The following is a 23,536-nucleotide window of genomic DNA, read 5'->3' on the forward strand; positions in this document are numbered from 1 at the left end:
AGTTCAGCAACATCTACATGCATGGGGTGGGAGACTCTGTCCATCAGAGATGTTATTTTGGCCAGAGTCCTTCTGTCTCCCACCACCTGCACTGGGTCCAGGGTGCATCCCAGAACAGAGCTGGCCTTCCTGATGAGTTTATCCAACCTCTTCCTCTCAGCTGCCGATAAACTGCTGCTCCAACATACCACACTGTAAAAAATGACAGATGTAATGTGTAAATAATGCATTGCAATACTTTTAAGAACACTGTTCTGTGTAATGCATTACTTTTTTGACTAGGTTCATGTTTCCCCAGTATTGAACTCTATAAGAACGGGCGATGCCTCCAACATGCACAAACATTTGACCCACAGCATGCAATTCATCTGCATGAATGTAATGCCTTTAATATGCTGCTTAGAGATGGTTGTAGATCTCAACGTGGAGCCAGTTACAACCCAATAAGAATCAATAAGAGAATCATATTGATAAGTGATATTGAGAATGCCATCCCTACCTGCTTGTGTGTCACCCTACTTGCTCACAGGGGTTCATATAATTGTTGGGTCTTCTGTTGTCCTTGTATTACTGTAGGGTTTTATCGTACAATATAAAGCACCTTTGTGATTTGGTTCTATAAAAATAAAGTTTAATTAAAAATAATATTTTTTCCGCTGTGCCTTGGCTCAGCCGGTTTCTCTTTTTGGTAATAACCTCTCCATCTCTGGAGAAAAACCCTTTCACGTGGTACTAAGTAGGCAGGGGTTTAAGGGTATCCCACAGAAAGCCTGTAAAGATTTGGATAGATGCACCTCTGCTTAGATTATATAGATTAGGTGTTGTTGTACCCCAGTTGCTTGGCACACACACAAAAAGAGGTGAAAAAGGTGAATCTCCAACATGAGCAGAAGAATTTTGCAGGGATCCAATAGCACATACAGTGGTCCCTCACTGTTTCGCTGATTTTTTCTTTTTTGTTGCATTTTTTATTTATTTTTTTAAGTGCATTGTATTCTGCGTCCTGACTGGCTGTAGACAATTAGACCATTGTCAATCAATCTCGTGTTGTGTCTCCTGTACAGTACAGAATGCGTTCAGCTGGTCAAATTTACATAAAGCTTCGATCGCTAGCAGTGTGACTCTGACGTGCTGTACTGTATGTTTGTAAGTTTTCTCCCCAACAAACACAACAATGTCGACAAAACATCGTCACCGGCGGGTGCCTTTGGTTTCCTTCTATAACACTGGACTTATTTTTCTACAAGACTTTGAGAGTGTTCAAACAAGAGAGAAAAGTGTGAAAATGTTCATGCCTGCCTGGGAAAAGTGTATAAAGTGTGTAGTGAGGGGTTTTACAGCCTTAAAACATCTATAATAATTGTAAAAAATAAAGTTGGCTACTTCATGGATTTCATCTATCAGTGACTCCTGCGATAAACGAGGGACCACTGTATATGGTCATTAATCACACCAGCACTCAAACCACTTTCTGAAACAGCAAGACTCTAATAATTTTCTTATCAGAGACATTACTCACTCTTAAATAAGCAAGCCTTGATACGTGCTTCATAAAAAACGTACTGGATTTCTCCACAAATGTTCAGTATGTCCCATCATTATTTATTTTCCTGTGTGCAGATCCCGTGGAGAAAACAATGTTGTGGTGAGCTGTTCAGGATTAATTCTAAAGTGTGTGAAGTGTGAAGTGGTTTGGATCTGTCAATGCCCTGTGGAATATCGCTCGCTATCATAATGAACAATAAGCTCATTTTTAACTTTGTTTCTTGAAAGGATATATTTTGCAAACTCTTGAGTCATGAGTTCTGTAGCTGCGTCTTTGGCTCAGTGAATTTGAATATCTTACTTTCACAGCTGTCTGTTGCTTATCTCTGCTCAGATATAGCGTTCTCATTTCTGGTTTTTTAATCAGTATAAAATGGTTTGTAAGGAACTTACAAAGCAGTTTCACCACTGAGCACCATATATGGTTAGTCTTTCTTTTACAGGCATTTATCAGAAATGCATCATCACTACCAGTATGAAGACAATGACTGCAGCGCTATTTGATCAGAATATGTTGTCTTTATATTGCTTGTTTTATGCTAGCATCTTCTTGCAATTGGGGCCTTCATTTGTTTCTCTATTTGGCTCCAGGAAGGAAACTATAAAATACTACAAGGTCAAATATCAACCATGGCTTTCGCTCTAGCATCCACATCACATAGACTATCTAGTCTTTTTATGCGGTACATGATCCCAGTTGTAGCAGAGTAACAAGCACATTACACATTTTAAGATTACTTTGATGCTTTTTTTTCTGATTTTGAAGTTTTCTCAGGTGTATGTTCAGGACAATTACTGGAAGCCACATTTCCTTACCCTTACCTCTAATGAATCTCTGTAGCCAATAAAGGCCCAAATACAGCTACCCTCAGTTCTTATAACATACCAAAAGTTTGTCATGGCCTGAGGCATCTCATAGTAACGTGAAAGGTATCTTTCCGCATCCTTATGAGATGCTCCAGATTCCCATTTGAAAACAACCGAACGCTGCTCGCAGCAGTAACACACACTTGGAGTAGAGGCTCCTAACATTAACTCTATCCATAACTTTAACCTTAACCCTATCAGGTAGTGTTTTTCAAAGCGATTCATGATTAGAACAAAAAACACATTTACATGTATAGATTCATTCCAAACGGCTCTCATGCCTCCAAACGCATACTGATGACTTGTCACATAGCATCGTTACCTGTTGGGATGAGAACGTGTTGTTTCCAAAGCACCATAAATTGGGGTGTCTGTAGCTCAGGTAGGAAACCTACTAATCAGAAAGTTACTGGTTCAATCCCCCTCTGCTCCAGCCTGCATGCCAAATATCCTTGGGCAAGATACTAACCCCAAGTTGCTCTCCGATGCATCCATCGGGAGGATGAATGTGTATTAATGTTAGATAGAAAGCACTTACAGAGAAAAAAAAGAAGTGATTGGGTGAATGAGGCAAGTTGTAGAGAGTAGAAAGGTTTTATATAAGAACCAGTTCATTTTTATATTTCAGATTTACTTTCAGTTTTCTACTTTTTACATGTAAGATTGATGTACATGTATCACACCTAACTCGGTGACAGCAAATTTGAACAACTGTAATCATTTCTTTCCGGCATCTGAAATATTAGTTTAGTTTGGGGTTGTTGTTGTTTTTGTTTCCTTTTGGCTCCTGATATTAGTCAACTACTATTTGTCAATGTTGAATAATGATAAATGAATTATCTACAGTTGCCTCAAAGCGGTGTATAATGCAATTTCACCAGCTGAGACCGCATCCTTTTTTTAGGTTTGATAGCATTTTTAGTAGATAATGGCAGATGGCTTGAGCATGAATTTAAGCTGCAGTTTGGGGAAGGTCACAGAGGGGACAGCCAGCGACTCCTAAGCTGTGCAGATCCCTGAGTGCTAATGAGAAGTAAACGAATTGGAAAAAGGAGGGAGTGCGGGGCTCAAAAGCAAGAACATACAGCTTGTAGTGCTGAGTGAAAACAAATATGTTCAAATTATACATTTTCACAATTTATTATCAAATGGTCAGAATTTCAAAGTAGTTTTACATGACGCCATGGACCTCCATCTCTCTGGCTCAAAGACAAAGGCCAAGAGCAAGAAAAAAAACAAGAGGATGCAATGACAGAAGAAGCTGTGTCAACACACAGCTTCGATGGAAATGATGATGCAGCTTCAATAAGTGGTGCAAAAGTGAACATGAACGGTGCTCTGAGCTGAAACTGCTTTGCAGCTCCCAAAATGTTGATTCTGAAAACGCTACATCCAGATGAAGAGAATCAAAGTTTTCGTTACATGGATGATTGAGCAGCGTTTGATTAAATGAACAATAACTGCTCTTATTTGAATAGAGGAAAAAATGAGTACAACATAATATCTGAACAGAGATATAACATGTGCTAAATTAACATTCACTGAGCCAGCCACTTGCTTGCATGAGATCTGAGACACTGGGAGCAGCAAAACAGCTTGTAACATGTTGTTATGTTTGATTCAGGTGGACTAAAGAGTCTAATACGGGTAAACTATTAATGATATCAATAAATGAAAGACTGCAGTCCACTTTAGCTAACTAAAGATCCAGAGGAGGCAGAGCATTAACAAGAACACTGTCAGTGTCTGTGTGTCATGGTTCTGGGTCTTTGTCTCAGTTTTGTGTTGGTGGACTTTTGAATGTTGCTTCATCATTATTGTTGTGTTCTTATACTGACTGAAGTTTCCTAGTTTACTTTTCCTGCATTCGTGAATTTTCTGATTATTGTTTTTTCTGTGTCTCCTGTGGATGTCAGTCTTGTTGTCACGTAATGTCTGTCATAGAGTTCGTCTCTGTGTTCTGTCCTCGGCGTCCCCTTAGTGTCCCCAGCCCGTCTTGTGTCTCCCTCTCTTTGTGTCTTAGTGCTGTCTCTGGGTTTGGTCTCCTTTACCTGTTTCCAGTGTCCCTCTCTTTGTGTTTTGTCCTTGTCTTCTCAGTCCGTCGTGTGTTCCCATGTTTGTTTATTTCCATCCTAGTGTCAAGCTCATGTGTCCTTATCTCAGTCTCTGTGTTCGTGCTACTTCTTGTCTTATTTTGATAATCCTAGTCTGTGTTCCCATGTTTGTCCACTCCCTGATCACCCCTCAGTGTATATACTGTATCTGTTTTCCTCTGTCCTTTGTCAGAGTGCCTGTTCACCTACCCCCTGTGTCTCCATATTCCCAGTGTTCAAGGTTTCCGAGTGTTTTCCCAGTTTAGGTTTTCATGGTTGGTTCTGTTTGCTACTCAGCCAGAATAAACAGCTCGCTCTTTTTAAAAGTAGGCTCCAGAATGGATGATGGCATGTTCGCATGTCTTTATGCAACACTGAGTGTGCTGAACTAAAGGTAGGCCTAGTTTCATTTTCATGGTCATTATTATCAAGACAATGATTACGCCTTATTCTGATTATTTCTCCCTTTTGGAGGTGTAACGTTTACATGAGGGGTGTAGGAACATTTCCCCCTAAATATGTTTAGATACATTTTTGTTGAAGTCACAGTTTTTGTTGTATTGATGATGCAGCTAGAATAAGTGCTTTTAAATAAAAGAATAACCATTCAAAGTGCTCAGTGGTGAAACTGTAACTCTTTCAGAGTTTGACAGCTGGACAAGTGATGCCGTATTTAAAGAAACATGAGATGAGTGCAGCATATTATCTGAACAGAGATCATTCAATGAGCAAGAATAAACACTGAAAGAGAAACACTTCACTGTTGATTATCATATGAAGTCTAATGAAAGCTGTTAATCTGTTAATATCCTGTTAATCTGCAAATACAGAACATGCGACTTTAAAGCATCCAGCAAAGTGATAACTGTCCTCTGCCCACTAAGTAGTGACTCTACAAAAGATTATTTTCAATATCATCTTTATATTATATTTAGTTATTCTCCAGCGCAACAATGTAAGGAGCTCTGTGATTGGTTAGGAAAGGACAGACTGGCCACCTGGATTTTTCTTCACTGCACATTGATCCATAGCTTTGCTCTGTAAAGGCTAACAAAGTGCTTTTGGTATGTAAACACTGGTGTGTTTGTTTTTAAACCCTCTGGTTAAGGTTAATATGGGCATGTGCAGTGAATATCAGCGCTATGTGGCCAGAAGTGTGATAATATAATTTATTTTGTGTAAGAAACAACTGCAAGGATAGATGATTACAACAAATAGATGACTAATACATAAAAGTAATACATAGATGAATAATGATGATGAGTTAAGATGCGTAATCATGGGAACAAGCGGGTTTACAAACAGGAGCAGCTGATTAGCATTAGAAAAGCTGAAATAATACCTCAACTGAAGCCAATTGTACTAAATGCACTATATGTGCACTGTTATAAGAATATTTTTCGTTCTATTGTTTTCTATTAATTTATATAATTTTAAGTTAAGCAGGACAGAGTTCTTTTAAAGAAAGACTTACTTACTTACTCGGGGCGATCGTGGCTCAAGAGTTGGGAGTTCGCCTCGTAATCGGAAGGTTGCCGGTTCGAGCCCCGGCTTGGACAGTCTCGGTCGTTGTGTCCTTGGGCAAGACACTTCACCCGTTGCCTACTGGTGGTGGTCAGAGGGCCCGGTGGCGCCAGTGTCCGGCAGCCTCGCCTCTGTCAGTGCGCCCCAGGGTGGCTGTGGCTACAATGTAGCTTGCCATCACCAGTGTGTGTGAATGTGTGTGTGAATGGGTGGATGACTGGATATGTAAAGTGCTTTGGGGTCCTTAGGGACTAGTAAAGCGCTATATAAATACAGGCCATTTACCATTTATATTCTCAAAAGCTAAGCATGACAGGCTTCTGTTTAAGAAAGAGACCTGTTTTACTGTGTTAATGTTGTCATTTTGAGTTAAAAATAAATGGCTAAATGATCATTTGTTTCCCATATGGTCATATCACAAAGAATATGCATCTGCTTAAATCAAATTCAAGTCAAATGGTTAAAAAATAATTTCACACACAAAAAAAAGAGCTACCACACTGGGAAGGGTGAAGACAACTGGGTTGCCCGGCCCTGGCCACGAGGTGTCCCTTATTTATTTTTCAGGGAGTTGGCAACCCTAGATGAACTTACACACTTGCTTTACTTCTCTCTGGGATGACTTCCTCGGAGATGAAATGCTGGTTTGGTAGTGAGGCTACAAATGCACACAGCCGCTCTATCACGTGACACGTACTGCTGCCACGTGCTACGGTTATGGTCTGAGTTACGCCATGTCGCAAGTTCTGTGAGGTGCTTTTTTGATATTTAAGGGAGCGGAAGCGCTTCCCAGACCTCAACAGTGAGAAGAGTCCATCGTTGGGATGGGAGAGGCCCATCATAATCTTCCTAGCTTTGGACTTGCACCGCTTGGTGTAGATGGACAGCAGGTCAGGGAGCTCTGATTGAATGATGCGTTCTGCCGAGCGCACCACCCTTTGCAGATCTCGTCTATCCTGCTTGGTGCTGTTCCCAAACCAGGTGCAGATGTTTGACGTCAGGACGCTCTCGATGGTGCAGGAGTAGAAGTTCTTGAGCACCTTCAGTGGCAGATGAAAGTCTCTAAGTCTTCTGAGGAAGAAGAGACGCTGACGGGCTTTCTTAACAAGGGTGTTGATGTGACAGGACCATGACAGGTCCTGAGTGATGTGGACACCCAGGTATCGGAAACTGTCCACTCTCTCCACTGGCGTGCCACTGATGATGAGGGGTTTGTAATTCCTCGCCTGCTTTGTAGTGAAGTCCACGATCAGCTCCTTAGTCTTGCTGATGTTTAGGAGGAGGTTATTCTCCTGGCACCAGGTCTCCAGGTTCCTAATCTCCTCCAGGTAGGCCGTCTCGATGTTGTCGGAGATCAGGCCCACAACAGCAGTGTCGTCAGCAAACTTGACAATGGAGGTGGTGTCGGATGTGGCTACACAGTCATAAGTGTACAGTGAGTACAGCAGGGGGCTTAAAACACAGCCCTGAGGCACTCCAGTGCTGAGTGAGATGGAGGGGGAGACTTGTTTTCCCACCCTCACTGATTGGGGTCTGTCTGTGAGGAAGTTGAGGATCCACTGACACAGTGATGAGCTGAGTCCTAGATCCGTCAACTTGGTGAAAAGCTTAGAGGGAATTATTGTGTTGAATGCTGAACTGTAGTCCACGAACAGCATCCTAACATAATTCCCTCTGCCAGTGTCCAGGTGACTCAGGGATGTGTGGAGCAGGTGAGATATGGCATCGTCTGTGGAACGATTAGTCCGGTAAGCAAACTGAAGTGAGTCGATGGTGGGAGGAAGTGAAGAAGTGATGTGATCTCTCATCAGTCTTTCAAAACACTTCATCACAATTGAAGTCAGTGCTACTGGACGGTAGTCATTGTGGCAAGCGGGCTGTTGTTTCTTTGGAACAGGAACAATAATGGACTGTTTGAAGCACGTGGGAACCACAGCTTGGGCCAGGGAGAGGTTGAAGATCTCCGTGAACACCGGTGCTAGTTGATCAGCGCAGGCTCTAAGGACCCGGCCAGGGATTGCATCTGGTCCTGCTGCCTTCCTGGTGTTCACCCTCCTGAAGGTGTTCCTCACGGCATGCTCTGTGATGACGAATGCATTTTCTTCACTGGTGCACTCCGAGCGCGCGCAGCCGTTTGTTGTTTTAATTGCTGCGGCGTCGAAGCGAGCATAAAACGTGTTCAGCTCATCAGCCAGTGAAGCATCGGCATTCATCATTGAAGAAGCTGGTCGTTTATAGTCCGTTATAGTCCGCAGTCCTTTCCACAGGCTCCTAGAGTCGCACTGTCGTAGCTGTGACTCTAGTTTTTCCCCGTAGCTCCGCTTTGCCTTTCGGACCGCGCTGCGCACGTTGTAGGACGCAGCCTTGTATAGGTCCATATTACCGGAGACAAGCCCTTCATTGTAGGCAGCGGTGCGTGATCTCAGAGCGTCGCGGATGTTTTTATCCACCCACGGCTTCTGGTTGGGAAACGTTCGGATGATAGTTCTTTCTGCTGTGTCGTCCGCTAGTTTCCCGATAAATCCCACAACCGCTTCCGTAAACATGTTGATGTCATCAGAGCTGCGCCGAAACATGTCCCAGTCTGCGTCATCCAGTGCGTCCTGCAGCGCGGCCACCGATTGGTCCGTCCAGCGAGCGACCTCCCTCCTGATTGGTGGTTGCTGCTTTAGCCTTTGTTTGTAAGCAGGTATGAGGAAGATGGCGGAATGGTCCGATTTTCCAAATGCTGGCAGGGGTTGAGCCTTGTAACAGTTCTTGAACGGGGTGTAGCAGTGGTCTAATGTCCTCGTGCCCCGGGTGGGGCAGTTGATGTGCTGGTGAAGGTTGTGAAATGTCCGTTTGAGATTCACTCTGTTAAAATCTCCCATAACAATGAGTGCGGCATCTCGGTGAAGTGTTTGTTGATGTGTGAGAGCCTCATGTAGCTCACATAAGGCAGTGTCCGAGTCCGCGTGAGGCGGAATGTAAACAGTGCAGGCAATGACCGCAGTGAATTCCCGAGGGAGATAGAAAGGGCGACACTTAACGATCAAAAGCTCCAGATTGGGCGAGCAAGAGCGTGTGAGTGGGGAGATGTTTGTGCTGTCGCACCATCTGTTGTTCACCATCAAACACACTCCACCACCTCTTTTCTTCCCCGACTCCATTGTCCTGTCCATGCGGTAAACCGAAAAGAACCCCGTCGGCTGCACGGCGTGGTCTGGTATCGCTGGGTTCAGCCAAGTCTCGGTGAAGCAGAGGAGGTTGCAGTCCCGAATGTCTCTCTGGAACTTGATTCTGGCTCTGAGGTCATCAAGCTTGTTCTCGATGGATTGAACATTGGCTAGCAGGATACTGGGCATGGGTGCGCGGTGTGCGCGAGCCCGTAGCCTGTTCCTGATGCCTGTTCCTGAATTATGTGTAAACAGAATAGCACAGAGTTAGTGAAGGAGTGCTTACAGTGCAAAGTGTACTCATTATTCTTGAACTGTCACCTACTAACTGCCTTTCAAGTTTGTGTGACTAACACACAACCAGATGATGATGTAGAGTCAAAAGTGTAAATACACTGATCATGGGCATTATTGGTCCAGCTAGGTTTGGGTGATTTGCATTTTTTTTTTTGCAGATTGTATTTACTCTAATATAATCTATTTAGAGTATTTATATTATAATATATTATATTATAATCTAATTTATTATATTAGATTATATAATAATTATATAATAATCTAATACAAACTCATATAAGATTTGTTTGATGTTCTGGCATAAACACACATATGAATACATTCTTAAAATGTATGTGTACGCAGTGTTGGGAAGGTTACTTTTAAAATGTATTCCATTACAGAATACAGAATACATGCCCCAAAATGTATTCTGTAACGTATTCCGTTACGTTACTCAATGACAGTAACGTATTCTGAATACTTTGGATTACTTAATATATTATCATGCTTTTTACAACAACGTGAATGTACTATTGCTGTGTGATTTATTACTATTACTGAAGGTCCGCGTCTCCGAACTGTAGTAAAGGGACCTCTGACTAATACGGCGGGGTCTCTGTCGGCTCGTAGCCGAAAAATAGCTTTACTTTGTTGTGTGGGTCAACTTTTCTTGCGAGAGACAGAGAGAGGCGTTGAAAGACTGCTCCAATTGTTTTCGGAGGAAAACACGAACACGGTGTACAGTCGAGTCTTAATAGTTTACTTACAACTGGGCTCGTCAGGCACTCTTCTTGGCTGAAGTGGTTGTTATTATATTTACATGCTTCCAGCTCCCGTTTTTCCTCGATGACAACTCGTACCTTTCCACTCCCCTTTTTCTCCCTCCTCGCTCACAGACCCATAACGTGTATGGCAGTCCATTCTCCCTGCAGCACGGACTACACTGCCCATGATGCTACATTCTTTAGAGCTATGCTTGTAGCATTCTGCCTATTAGCTTAGCACAACAACAACAACAACAACGAAAAGGCGCTCTCTCACCCAGGAAACACACAGTCGCAGAGAGAGAGAGAGAGAGCGTCGCCCTGTAACCATGGCAACCGTAACGCTGCCGCCTGGAACAACAGAACGCAGCTGTCAAACAAAACCCAAACAGTCCTGACCCGCGACAATATGAAACAGGAAAGTACCGCAGTGTAATCCATTTATTTCAACAAAGTAACTGTATTCTGAATACCACCTTTTTAAACGGTAACTGTAACGGAATACAGTTACTCATATTTTGTATTTTAAATACGTAACGGCGGTACATGTATTCCGTTACTCCCCAACACTGTGTGTACGCGATAGTCAATATTATGGGTTATCAAATTAATAAGACATAAAGAAAATATGGCTGAACTAATCTACCGATCCGCAGTAACTCGTTAACAGATTTGCCGCATTATGGCGTTAATGTCATTTTAAGGAGATTAACGCTGACAGCACTAGTGGGAATCCAATGAATATGACTGCACATTTACACCGACATCATCCTAGTGCAAAGGCAAATGGAAGCAGACAAAAACTACGGAGCCCCGCAGGGGACATGGGAGAAAAAAAAATTAAGACGGACTTTTGCGAGATCTCGCAAAACTACGGCGCCCCGCAGGGGACATGGGAGAAAAAAAATTAGGGAGAAAAAAAAAATTAGGGAGAAAAAAAAAATTAAGACGGACTTTTGCGAGATCTCGCAAAAGTATTGCGAGAGCTCGCAAAAGTATTGCGAGATCCCGAGTTTGTTTTGCGAGATCTCGCAAAACTCCAACAATGGCGGCAGCTACTTAGTTGTAATATTACTCTTTCTGGGTCACAAAATACACTTTTAAGATATTTTGAGGCGTGAATGTAGTTGTGTAAACGTCAGATACCTGCTCGGTTTACAAGACATCACATACTTGCAAAAGTGCTCCAACGTTTTTGGAGATCTGACACCCACTAGCTCGAAGCTAACGGGAGGTCGAGACCTACTACAGCCCGGAGGAACACCGCTTTCCCGGCACATCGTGCCTCGACCTCCCGGTCGGCTTCGAGCTGGCGGCCACTAGCTTGAAGCTAACGGGCGGTCGAGACCTACTACAGCCGGGAGGAACACCGCTTTCCCGGCACATCGTGCCTCGACCTCCCGGTCGGCTTCGAGCTGGCGGCCTCCGAAGAATGTGGCTAAAACTTTTGCGATACTTTTGCGAGCTCTCGCAATACTTTTGCGAGATCTCGCAATACTTTTGTGAGATCTCGCAAAAGTCCGTCTTAATTTTTTTTTTCTCCCTAATTTTTTTTTTCTCCCTAATTTTTTTTTCTCCCATGTCCCCTGCGGGGCTCCGTACAAAACAAACTCGGGATCTCGCAAAACTTTTGCGAGATCTCGCAAAACAAACTCGGGATCACGCAAAAGATCCTGCTCCTTTTTGATAGCGTTTCAGTTGAAGGGTGCGGTGCTACGGTACGGGGCTCCATACGGTGCGGACATGGAGGAGGATTTAGAACATTTCTTGCGGTCAAGAGAGGTCCCACACGACGACATCATGCACATGCAACAAGACAAAGTACGTATAAACAACAAAGCATTAAACACCGCGGTTCAAAAGGCGAGTAACTTGTTGAAAAACCGAGGTCATATATGCAGGCCTTTAATGTTAATTCTTGTAAATATGTTCAGGTTCATTAAACATAACTCGTGCACATATGTTTTGAAATTTCAAATCGTGTCCAAATTCATGGGCTGCATCCTCCCGAGGACTCGGGCTTCGTGGTCTACGTGGGCTGGGTCCTCAGAAGGTCGGGTAGGCCGGAAGTAAATGGCTGGGGAAATTGGACGGTCTAGCCTTCTGATTAGCGTCACCGCTGTCTCGGTGGAGTGTAATAAGCTCGTCCGTCTGCTCCTTTCTATCTAAAATATAAGACGACACTGGAGTAAATTCTCGACCATCTCACACTTCTGTTTAATCAGTTTTCTGTTTGACGTTGATTAAGCGGTGTAAAACCAAGGTGGAACCCACCTGGGGGATTAATAAAGTTTTATTTTATCGAATTTAATCTAATAACTTTAATCTCAGCCAAACCGATTTACTCACGAACAAATGAAACACTGAAAAAAGCCAAACATTAACATTTTTAGGTTGTCTAAGTGTTTTATATATTACGTTTAGCCTGAGTAGCAAAAGTCCGTGGTGATCTGAAAATAATATGCCGGGAGTTGTGCCGTTCTCGGCGGCTTTAGTGACCCTTGAGCTCTTGGCTACCTATCAAGCTGGTGGGTAACAGACATCAAGGAAAACGTCGAAGCACTTTTGTAAATATGCGATATCTTGATAAACCGAGCAGATATTTCAAGTTTATACACCCACGTTCTCCCCTGAAATATGTTAAAAGTTTATTTTGTGACCCAGAAAGATTAATAACGGTCATTTTAAAACTTATTAATGGCTGCCATTACCGGAAACTGGAGTTTGGCTGGGCCGCACTTTGAATTCTGGGATATGGTGGGCCACGAAGCACACACCCGACCCATCCTTCAAATTCGGTGAAAAGTGAATGTTTGTAATTCTTTGTATTACACCCCCTGGCATATGTTAATTTTGTTCTGGTTGTATACATGTTCTGTATACTGTTTCTTAATAAAGTTCAATAATTTAAAAAAAAAAAAAATCGGTGAAAAGGAGGACGCATTTGTCCGCTGCATTCGGAGGAGTTTACGAATTTAAAATAGAATCTTTGTAGAGATTGCCATAATTGTTGTACATTTCTGTGCAAATTTAAAAAAAAAGGAGTCTATGAATTTGGATCGCATCGCTGTGACATAATCGGTCTACAAAAGCGTCCTCAGGAGGATGCAGCCCATGAATTTGGACAATGTGATAAATAAAGTTAAAAAAAAAAGAGGTTGCAGTCCATGAATTTGGATGTTGTTATCTGGCTGTGCCATTACCATGGTAACATGGACACCATGGCACCAAATACTTGGTGGAACTTACCTTACTTATACCTTACTAGCAAAATATTTTTTAGTAACGTAGTATATAAATATCTACTACTATTACTATACTAATACTAACACAGCAACAGTAAAGTAATAAGACAGAAGTTGACAGAGTAACTTTTGATAATGATCATGAACAGTGATTAAGAACTCTATTCTAATACAGTTAGTATTCCATGTGTGCCAGTGTGGCTTCCTAGAGTAAAAGTATATTAATAGCATTTCTCTAATGTTTTATGTCTGCAGGTGGATAAGGCAGTGCTGTTCGTCATGACTGATGGACAAATGGCAAAATACATAAGGACATATGGTGACAGAGTAGCTGTCCAGTCCTTCTGTCAACAAACTAAGTACAGCACAGATAAAGAGACTCTTCTGCAGAACCTAAGAGATAAAATTGCGACACGGAAAGTAAGATCAAAAACCAAAGGAATGCTGTGTGGTTCATCAGGTGTGTTCCACAAGCAAAGTGAAGGGATGGCAAGACAGAGAAATAAAATACTGCAGGAGAGAAGACCTGCAGAAAAATTGAAATCGGATGGCTTCATTTAAGCAGTAATGAATACCGTCAAGTGAGAACCAGAAATGGTGGAGGAACAAGACATGCAAGAAAGATGAAACACTGTTAACAGTTCAGTCCTCATCTGAAGAGGATTTTTCTGTCAGCATAACTGAAGAAGATTCACCGGTGACATTACTTGGATTTGACAGTGAGACAGATGATTTTGTCCCAGATCTACTTGAACATGGGGATTCATCTGACAGTGACACTGGCAAACAGGTTTGTTAAAATAAGAAAGTTATTATTACAAATAATGATCACTTTAAAGTTACTGTATTTTGTCGTGTTTAGTAGTGCTCGGTGGTAACATGCGACATTTTCTAATTTTGTTGTACTATTGTACTAGGTATGACTGTGCAACTGCAATAAAGAGTTGTCTTATTCAAGTGCTTTATGTACATCTACGAATATTTGCACTTCTGTAGGATGAAATTATTCCAGGAATTTGTTGTTGACTTGTGTGGTAAGGTACATTTAATACATCTGTGAAAGACTTACAGCTTTGTATTCATTGACATGTACAAAATGACTGGCTGCTGAAAAAATAATTGAATTATTTTCGTTTGTGTCTTGTGTTTGTTTTCTGGTTCACAGATTCACAATTTCCAGATGGAACACAATCCAAAAAAACTGAAATCACTCTGTGAGGCAGTGACAACACAAAGTCCAGGAAAATCCCATCATATGCATTCAACCCCAACAGACATTAAAAACACTGTCGTGGGACAGCGGCAGCAGACTGACTCAAGTGATCATGATTTCCCTGACCACTGCTCTGAAATTATTGATCTGACCAGTATAGTTCCTAACAAATCCTTTAAACTAGAGTCCCGGGACAAACTTCCAGAAGATTTGGAATTTTGTTTTCCACACATAGACGAAGCGGATACGGTTGTATGGAATCCTGAAGAGGATCTTGTCAGAGCAGATGGTGATGACACAGTCGTGATAACCCTGAATTATGTCAACAGTGAGGATCTCAGATCTCAGACCTGCAACTCAACACCTCAAAGACTAAGGAACTGGTTGTGGACTTCGGGAGGTCTAGAGCAGGTCCACTGCCGGTTCAGATAGAGGGGGAGGAGGTGGAGGTGGTCAACAAGTACAAGTACCTCGGGCTGTGGGTGGACAATAAACTGGACTGGTCATGCAACACAGAGTACCTGTATAAAAAAGCCCAAAGCCGACTGTACTTCCTCAGGAGGCTGAGGTCTTTTAACATCTGCAGGAAGCTCCTGAGGATGTTTTACCAGTCAGTGGTTGCTGGAGTACTTTTCTATGCTGTGGTGTGCTGGGGGAGCAGCACAGCAAAGAAGGACTCATCCAGGCTGGAGAAACTGATCAGGAGGGCTAGCTCTGTGGTCGGCATGAAGCTGGACACTCTGGTGACAGTGGCAGAGAAAAGGACATTAAAGAAACTGATGGACATTATGGACAATGCCAGGCATCCTCTGCACACGGCCATTAACAACCAGAAGAGTCTGTTCAGTGACAGGTTGCTTCTCCCAAAGACAAGAACTAACAGACTTAAAAACTCCTTTGTCCCACACGCCATCAGACTGTTTAACTCCTCTCTGGAGGGGAGAGGGAGGGGAAACAGGAGGACAAAGGAGGGAACAACTAAGCTGTAGTGCCTCTTCACCTCACTGTGCAATACCTTTTGTGCAATGCTTTTGTAAATAGTCAACAGTGCAATAGACTCAATACTTGAAATGTGCAATTCACTTGTATTTTTATTTTTATTCCTATTTATTCTATTTATCCCCTTCGTATATTTTATTTATATTGTCTCTGTATTTATATATATGTGTGTGTGTATAACTCTGTAACTTCTGTCGGTGCTGTGCTTTTTTGGAAATCGAATTTCCCAGAGGAACCCACCCGAGGGATTAATAAAGTTCTATCTTATCTTATCTTATCTTATCTTGGGTAAGACCATGGACAGTTGTGGTTGATATGGTTTAAGTGTGACAAAATATGGAAATTTATTAATAATCAAATTCAGTAACTTGCATAGTTCTGATTTTAAAAAAAGCTGATCATGCATTCCTGCTTGGACAAAATTTAAGTATGTGTGTTATTTTCTGTAATATTCTTTTAAAAGAAATAACTTACAGTACTGTGAAACAATTGCTCGATTTCTATTAATCAGAATTCATCTCTTGTTTGTTTAAAACTTGATTTTTTTTTGCAGCAATAATACAACATTTTAAGTAGTAAGAAGTACATCAAGATCTGATAAAAACCTGTGGAATTCCACTGTAATATGTCTTTTTACTCTTGTAAGTGAGACATGTAGGCTGAAAATAAAGAGGTGTATTTTTGTTCTATTTCTTAAGACCTATTGACATATTTTGCAGACTTTTTAAGAACATTCATGATTTAGAATAAGCCAAGGTAGAAGATTGAAGAAGAGTCTTCTAATCTTGAAGGGTTAAGGTGTCTGTTGTCAATTAATGCAATACATCCTTCTCAGAATGCTGACACAAATGGATTACCTATGGATGGTTTCCTGCTACCATTGTCTTCAGCTAATGGCTTGCCCACACCCCATATGCAGTCAATACAGGAGGAAGCACCCCAGATTGCACAGGTAAGATGGATCAATTCAGGCAACCATAAACACCTACCTTTACATACTGTAGAGATGCCAAAATTTCATGCTATTTTCTGAGGATATGGCAGTTTGTGGGTCCATTTGAATTAAAAGGATATTGTCAGTTGAGAGACAATTCCAGTGTTTTACATTAAGATAAGATTAAACAGGAAATTTAGTCTTGAAATCAAATTATTTACATAACACAGCAGTGAGACATTGTTTTGGTGTCACTATTGTGTTCTCTACCTATTTTGCACAGAAGTGAGTCTTCTCATACATGTAAAGAACACTTGTATAATTTTCTGTGAGGCATACAAGGACATCCATCAGGCCACAATATTAATGTTATAGATAAATCGTCAGTGCAACCATGGTTTGGGAATATACAGCCCACTAAAATTAGACAAATAAATTTCAAACTTTTTCAGAACATTGATATTGTGTAATCTGTACAATTCATTTGCATTTCTTATGGAATGTGCATGTTTTGTCTTTTACTCAGGACCATGGACTGAATTTCATCGCACAAGGTTTGCCTTTAGATTCAAGCAACCAACTTTCCCCATCAAATTCAGGAGACCCACAGAGCCCCCTACATGTATCAATTCACAGGATAAAAGTTGTTGATGATCTTTTGGCTGTATTTATGGACAGTCGCATTCTGAATGAGACTTTAAAGATGAACTTTGTAAATGAAAATGCTGTTGATGATGCTGGGGTGTCAAGGGAGGTTTACACTGCATTTTGGGAGCAATTTTTGGAACAGTGTGAAGGTGAAAATGAACGAGTTCCAAGGCTGAGGCCAGACTTTAGTGAGGCTGAATGGCAAGCTGTTGGGCAGATATGGGTGAAAGGCTTACTAGACCATGGTGTCTTTCCAGTGAGGCTGTCAAGGGCTTTCATTTTAGCTTGCATCCACGGAATGGACTCAGTTGATGTAGACATTCTGATTGCATTGTTTCTCAACTATCTCCCTCCTGTTGAGAGATCAGCTGTTGAGAAGGCGCTCCAAGGCACAATGGATGAAAATGATGAAGAGGACCTGCTTGACCTCTTTACAAGGATGGGTTCCCACTTCCTACCACCTAAGAACAACATGCAGCCTGCCATTGAAACAATGGCTCATAAGGCCATTCTCCAAGAGCCAAAGTATATAATGGATTGCTTCTCCACACCCATGGCACATCTGCAGCTAAAACTGGCAGACAAGGAAAGTGTGTTGTCTCTGTATGAGACAAAGAAGGCCACAGGCAAAAGACTAGTGCAGCTATTTCAAACAACAAAATTGATGCTACCTCACGGAGAACAAATAACATTTAACCATCTTCAGCGTTATGTTAAAAACGCTGATGAAACCAAAGCTGAAAAAATCCTGCACTTCTGCACAGGATCTTCTGTGATATGTGTTGACAAAATTTTGGTGTGCTTTAATGCTGAAACTGGGCTCAACAGAAGGCCTGTTGCTCACACCTGTGGAGCTACCCTTGAAGTGCCATGCACTTACAGTTCTTATCCTGAATTTCGCACAGAGTTCAAGGTTCAAGGTTCTTTATTTGTCACATGCATAGTTATACAAGTATAACACACAGTGAAATGTAGCCTGACACGCTCCTCGACATGTGCAAAAAAATTGGGGGGGGTGTAGAGGAAGAACATTATATATATATATATATATATATATATATATATATATATATATAGTAGCAGCTGGATAGCGTAGTGGTTAAACTACACGCCTTTGGAACAGAGGATCGCAGAGGATCGCAAGTTCGATTCCTGCCTGGGGCGTCTGTATCCAGTAAGGGTCCTAAGGCTAGACCCCCTATGCTAAGCAAGCCTACCGCAGACATGAGCGAGACAGATAAATATGAAGGCATGCCGGCTCGGACGTCGCCCGGATCAACAAGGTCCGCGTCAGGTGTTGAGGAACCAGGGCACCCTGACGAAAAGTGGGCTACTGGAACAAGAAGGCATCGGTGGGCAAGGGACGAAAACAGGGCGTTGTTGGAATGCTACTACGCAAGTAACCCCGGCGGAAGGGGCTACATGAATAGGATGAGGGACCTATGGATTCTTCGATACCCAACATCCACAATGACGGCGAAACAACTAGTAGCTCAGTGTTCCAACATTCGAAAGAAGGGACTGCTCTCACAGCTAGAGATTGACGAGGTACAACACAAATGCTATGGCAAGGAGGAGTCAGGACGCCAGGTCAGGGGGGAGATATCATCACCCCCACCCGAGATTGGGTACATAGCCCCAAGTGCGATAGGAGAAGGATCGTTGAGTGCGAGAGGAACTGACCTGAAAAATAGGATCATGGCCAAGCTTGAAACCTGGATCCCCCGTAGCCGGTTACCAAGATTACGTGAAGTACCCTCAGAAGGTCTGCTAGATGATGTTAATGCAGCACTACGGGCAATACCTACAACCACGATTACCGACACTAACAAGCTGATCTACAATACGGCAGCAGTGATCAGTGAGATGCTTGGTTACAAGTTGAACAGCCACAAGGGGCAGTACCCTCCATGGAGAAGGAGGCTAGAGGGCAAGATCAAAGTAGCACGGAGGGAGGTTAGCCAACTAACGGAGTTGCAGAAAGGTGCGACAAATAAGGTGCCTAAGAAATACAGCAAGCTGTCCATACCTGAGGCCTTGGAAACTGCCAAGCAAAGACTCACAGCCTTGGCCAGCCGCTTGAGGAGGTACACCAGAGAGATAGAAGGCAGGAGAATAAACCAGCTGTTCTCCACAGAACCAGCAAAGGTGTACTCTCAGTGGCAAGGGAACAATAAGAGAACAGCACCACCAAGGCTGGAGACGGAGCAATACTGGAAGAGCATATGGGAGAAGGATGCAACCCATAACGGCAATGCTCAGTGGCTAGTGGATCTGAGGGCAGACCACAGCGACCTCCCTGAACAGGGTCCAGTAACCATCACAGTGGCAGATATCCAAGAAAGGGTCTCCAGTATGAAGAGTTGGACAGCACCAGGGCCCGACATGGTTCACGCCTACTGGCTGAAGAAGCTGACTGCACTCCACGAGCGTCTGGCAGCACAAATGAACCAGCTGCTAGTTAACGAGAGACACCCGGAATGGCTAACTGAAGGCCGGACGGTCCTGATCCCCAAGGACCCCAAGAAGGGACCGGTCCCCTCCAACTACCGACCAATAACCTGCCTCAGTACTACATGGAAGCTCCTGTCAGGCATCATATCGGCTAAGATGAACAGGCACATGGGTCAATACATGAGTGGGACACAGAAAGGAATTGGCAAGAATACCAGAGGTGCAAAACACCAGCTACTGGTAGACAGAACAATCAGCCGAGACTGCAAGACCAGACTGACCAACCTGTGCACTGCCTGGATTGATTACAAGAAGGCCTATGACTCAATGCCCCACAGCTGGATACTGGAATGCCTAGAATTGTACAAGATCAATGGGACCCTAAGAGCCTTCATCAGGAACTCAATGGGGATGTGGCGTACAACACTAGAGGCCAACTCCAAGCCCATAGCACAAGTTACCATCAAGTGCGGGATCTACCAAGGAGATGCTCTGTCCCCACTGCTGTTCTGCATAGGCCTGAACCCCCTCAGTGAGATCATTAACAAGACTGGCTACGGATACCGACTACGGAACGGAGCAGTTGTCAGCCACCTCCTGTACATGGATGACATCAAGCTGTATGCCAAGAGTGAACGAGACATCGATTCACTGATCCACACTACCAGGCTATACAGCAATGACATTGGAATGTCGTTTGGACTGGAGAAGTGTAGTCGGATGGTAACAAAGAGAGGGAAGGTAGTCAGAACTGAGGGGATTGAACTACCAGAAGGCAACATTGCAGACATAGAGGACAGTTACAAGTACCTGGGGATCCCGCAGGCAAATGGGAACCATGAAGAGGCCGCTAGAAAGGCTGCAACCACCAAGTACCTGCAGAGGGTCAGGCAAGTCCTGAGGAGTCAGCTGAATGGTAAGAACAAGATCCGGGCCATCAACACATACGCCCTGCCCGTGATCAGGTACCCTGCTGGGGTAATAGGCTGGCCAAAGGAGGAGATAGAAGCCACTGACATAAAGACAAGAAAGCTCCTGACCATGCATGGAGGGTTTCACCCCAAGTCCAGCACCCTGAGGCTGTACGCTAAGCGGAAGGAAGGGGGCCGGGGACTGGTGAGTGTCAGCACCACAGTCCAGGATGAGACAAGGAACATCCAAGAATACATTGGGAAGATGGCCCCAACTGACCGAGTGCTCAGTGAATACCTCAGGCAGCAGAAACCCAAGAAAGAGGAGGGAGACGAGGAACCATCATGGAAGGACAGGCCCCTGCACGGTATGTACCACCGGCAGATAGAGGAGGTGGCTGATATCCAGAAATCCTACCAGTGGCTGGACAAAGCTGGACTGAAAGACAGCACAGAGGCACTAATCATGGCAGCACAAGAACAAGCTCTGAGTACAAGATCCATAGAGGCTGGGGTCTATCACACCAGGCAAGACCCCAGGTGCAGGCTGTGTAAAGATGCCCCAGAGACAATCCAGCACATAACAGCAGGGTGCAAGATGCTAGCAGGCAAGGCATACATGGAACGCCATAACCAAGTGGCCGGCATAGTGTACAGGAACATCTGTGCCGAGTATAACCTAGAAGTCCCGAGGTCAAAATGGGAGATGCCCCCAAGGGTGGTGGAGAATGACCGAGCTAAGATCCTGTGGGACTTCCAGATACAGACGGACAAAATGGTGGTGGCTAACCAACCGGACATAGTGGTGGTAGACAAACAGAAGAAGACGGCCGTAGTGATCGATGTAGCGGTTCCGAATGACAGCAATATCAGGAAGAAGGAACACGAGAAGCTGGAGAAATACCAAGGGCTCAGAGAAGAGCTCGAGAGGATGTGGAGGGTGAAGGTAACGGTGGTCCCCGTGGTAATCGGAGCACTAGGTGCGGTGACTCCCAAGCTAGGCGAGTGGCTCCAGCAGATCCCGGGAATAACATCGGAGATCTCTGTCCAGAAGAGCGCAGTCCTGGGAACAGCTAAGATACTGCGCAGGACCCTCAAGCTCCCAGGCCTCTGGTAGAGGACCCGAGCTTGAAGGATAAACCGCCCGCAGGGGCGTGCTGGGTGTTATATGTAGTATATACATTGGGTGAATGTGCAGTAGTAGCAGCAAGCAGGTGAATTCTGTACATTAATATGAATAGACATCTGACTATTTTACAGGATAGACAATATGAACATATTTAAAATTAAAGGAATTGAAATGTACATTGTGCCTTGGTTTAGTGTCTGGAAGAGTCCTGTCTCAGTCAATTATAGATGATGTGAGCGGGCGGGTGTGTGTGTTTAGGGCACGGATGGCTTGGGGATAGAAGCTCCTCTTGAGTCTCTCTGTCCTTGCCCGGAAGATGCGGAACCTTCTACCAGATTGCAGAAGTTGGAACAGTTTGTTGCCAGGATGGGACGGGTCCTTCAGTATCTGCGCTGCTCTAGTCCGGCATCTCCTGGTGTAGGTGTCCTGAAGCGGGGGGAGAGCAATCCTGCAGCAGCAGCAGAGTTCGACAATGTCCTTTCCAGCAATTACTTTGAAATGGACATCATTTGAACTTGATGAGTGTACTAATGGTTACAGCTGTAATTGTTATTTGTATGATTATCCTTGAGTTCATAAATTCTGTCTTGTTTTTGTCATTGAAGCATTTGATATATTCAGCCGTATAACAAGCAGTCACAAATTTAATTTTCTGATGGTTTAGTTGTATGTTAGGTCAGATTTCACAAGGACTCTTTATTGTTTAAAATTCTTTGAAAATGACCGCATCTTTAACTTCTGTTGAAAACAAGGTTTGTGTTTAGCGTTAGAGAGACATATCACATCAAAATTTGCTGTACACATTGTCATTGTTTTCTTTTACTCCTGCCATCAGCCAGAATAAAGGCTCTCTTTTGTTTTAAGTTCATTATCCTCTCTCTCTCCTTGTCTGCTTTTGGGTACGTTCTGTCAACACACCTGCATACCCCACAGTGACACACATTGGCTTGCTGTTTATCCATCTAGAATGTTTTGTTGTGAGTTGCCTAGTTTTGGGAGATATTAGCTGTAGAGATCTCTTCCTTGTTGAAAAACAACATGAAGCTACATAAGGTCTACATAAAGACATTGCTACTAAGCATTAAGTACCATGTGAAACAAGAGAAGGGTAGGCTTGTACAGTCAATATCTCTAAAATTGGGCAACTCACACTAAAACAATGTGGATTAAGGAATACTACAGCTAGCGAACAGAAAAATGTGTAAATTTGATTTTAGGGTGAAAAGTCCATTAATATTAGTAAAGAATGTCACTATGGTTGCGAAAGAAGTTATTGAAAGTTAATGATAAGATCCTGTTTACAAATTCTTAAAGCTGATGTGGCCTATAAACATCTTGTAACAATAAGTCCTATTTTCCCTTGATTAGCTTCCAAAATGTTTACTAGTTGTTTTGTTAAAAATCATATTGCCATCACAAGTTATTTTTTTTGAAAGGACTTTGCCATAATGTGACATACAGATGATTCACAATTCTTTATACCGTCTTATATAATTACAAATTAACAAGCAATTATAATCAGATTTAACAGTTTCTTGGATAAACAAGATTGTAGGCCAGGATTTCTAATTAGATTAAATAGTATATATTGTTAATTATAAAATATTGCTACATTTTTGACAGATTATGCACTTCTGACTACCCTTCTCTGAAATTAAAGTGCCTGGGAACACAGGCAGTCAATACACAGATGTTGTCGATATGCTTTTGTCATTTGCAATTTTTTAGTTGTCTGTACTACATAGTCCAAAAAAAAATTAGAAATTGATTAGATTT

At 42.9% G+C, this 23,536-nt stretch overlaps 1 protein-coding gene across 2 annotated transcripts; it reads left to right on the top strand.

Annotated features, from left to right (window-relative positions):
- The first annotated feature begins 11,970 nt into the window (after window positions 1-11,970).
- LOC146608757 (uncharacterized) lies at window positions 11,971-22,273 on the top strand. Of its 2 annotated transcripts, XM_085348228.1 has the most exons (5): window positions 11,971-12,048; window positions 14,638-15,027; window positions 16,517-16,636; window positions 17,145-18,179; window positions 22,226-22,273. In XM_085348228.1, the coding sequence occupies exons 1-5, from the start codon at window positions 11,971-11,973 to the stop codon at window positions 22,271-22,273; spliced, it is 1,671 nt and encodes a 556-aa protein (XP_085204354.1). The 2 variants fall into 2 exon arrangements, with proteins under 2 accessions (XP_085204354.1, XP_085204355.1); XM_085348229.1 differs by lacking the exons at window positions 11,971-12,048; window positions 16,517-16,636 and adding an exon at window positions 14,146-14,262 and having other exon boundaries at window positions 14,638-15,026; window positions 17,141-18,179.
- Window positions 22,274-23,536: the final 1,263 nt, after the last annotated feature.

This window comes from Diplotaxodon limnothrissa, linkage group LG23 (assembly GCF_057381915.1).
Source record: "Diplotaxodon limnothrissa isolate DT_005_m linkage group LG23, D_limnothrissa_male_GT1.1, whole genome shotgun sequence".
Classification (NCBI taxonomy): Eukaryota; Metazoa; Chordata; class Actinopteri; order Cichliformes; family Cichlidae; genus Diplotaxodon; species Diplotaxodon limnothrissa.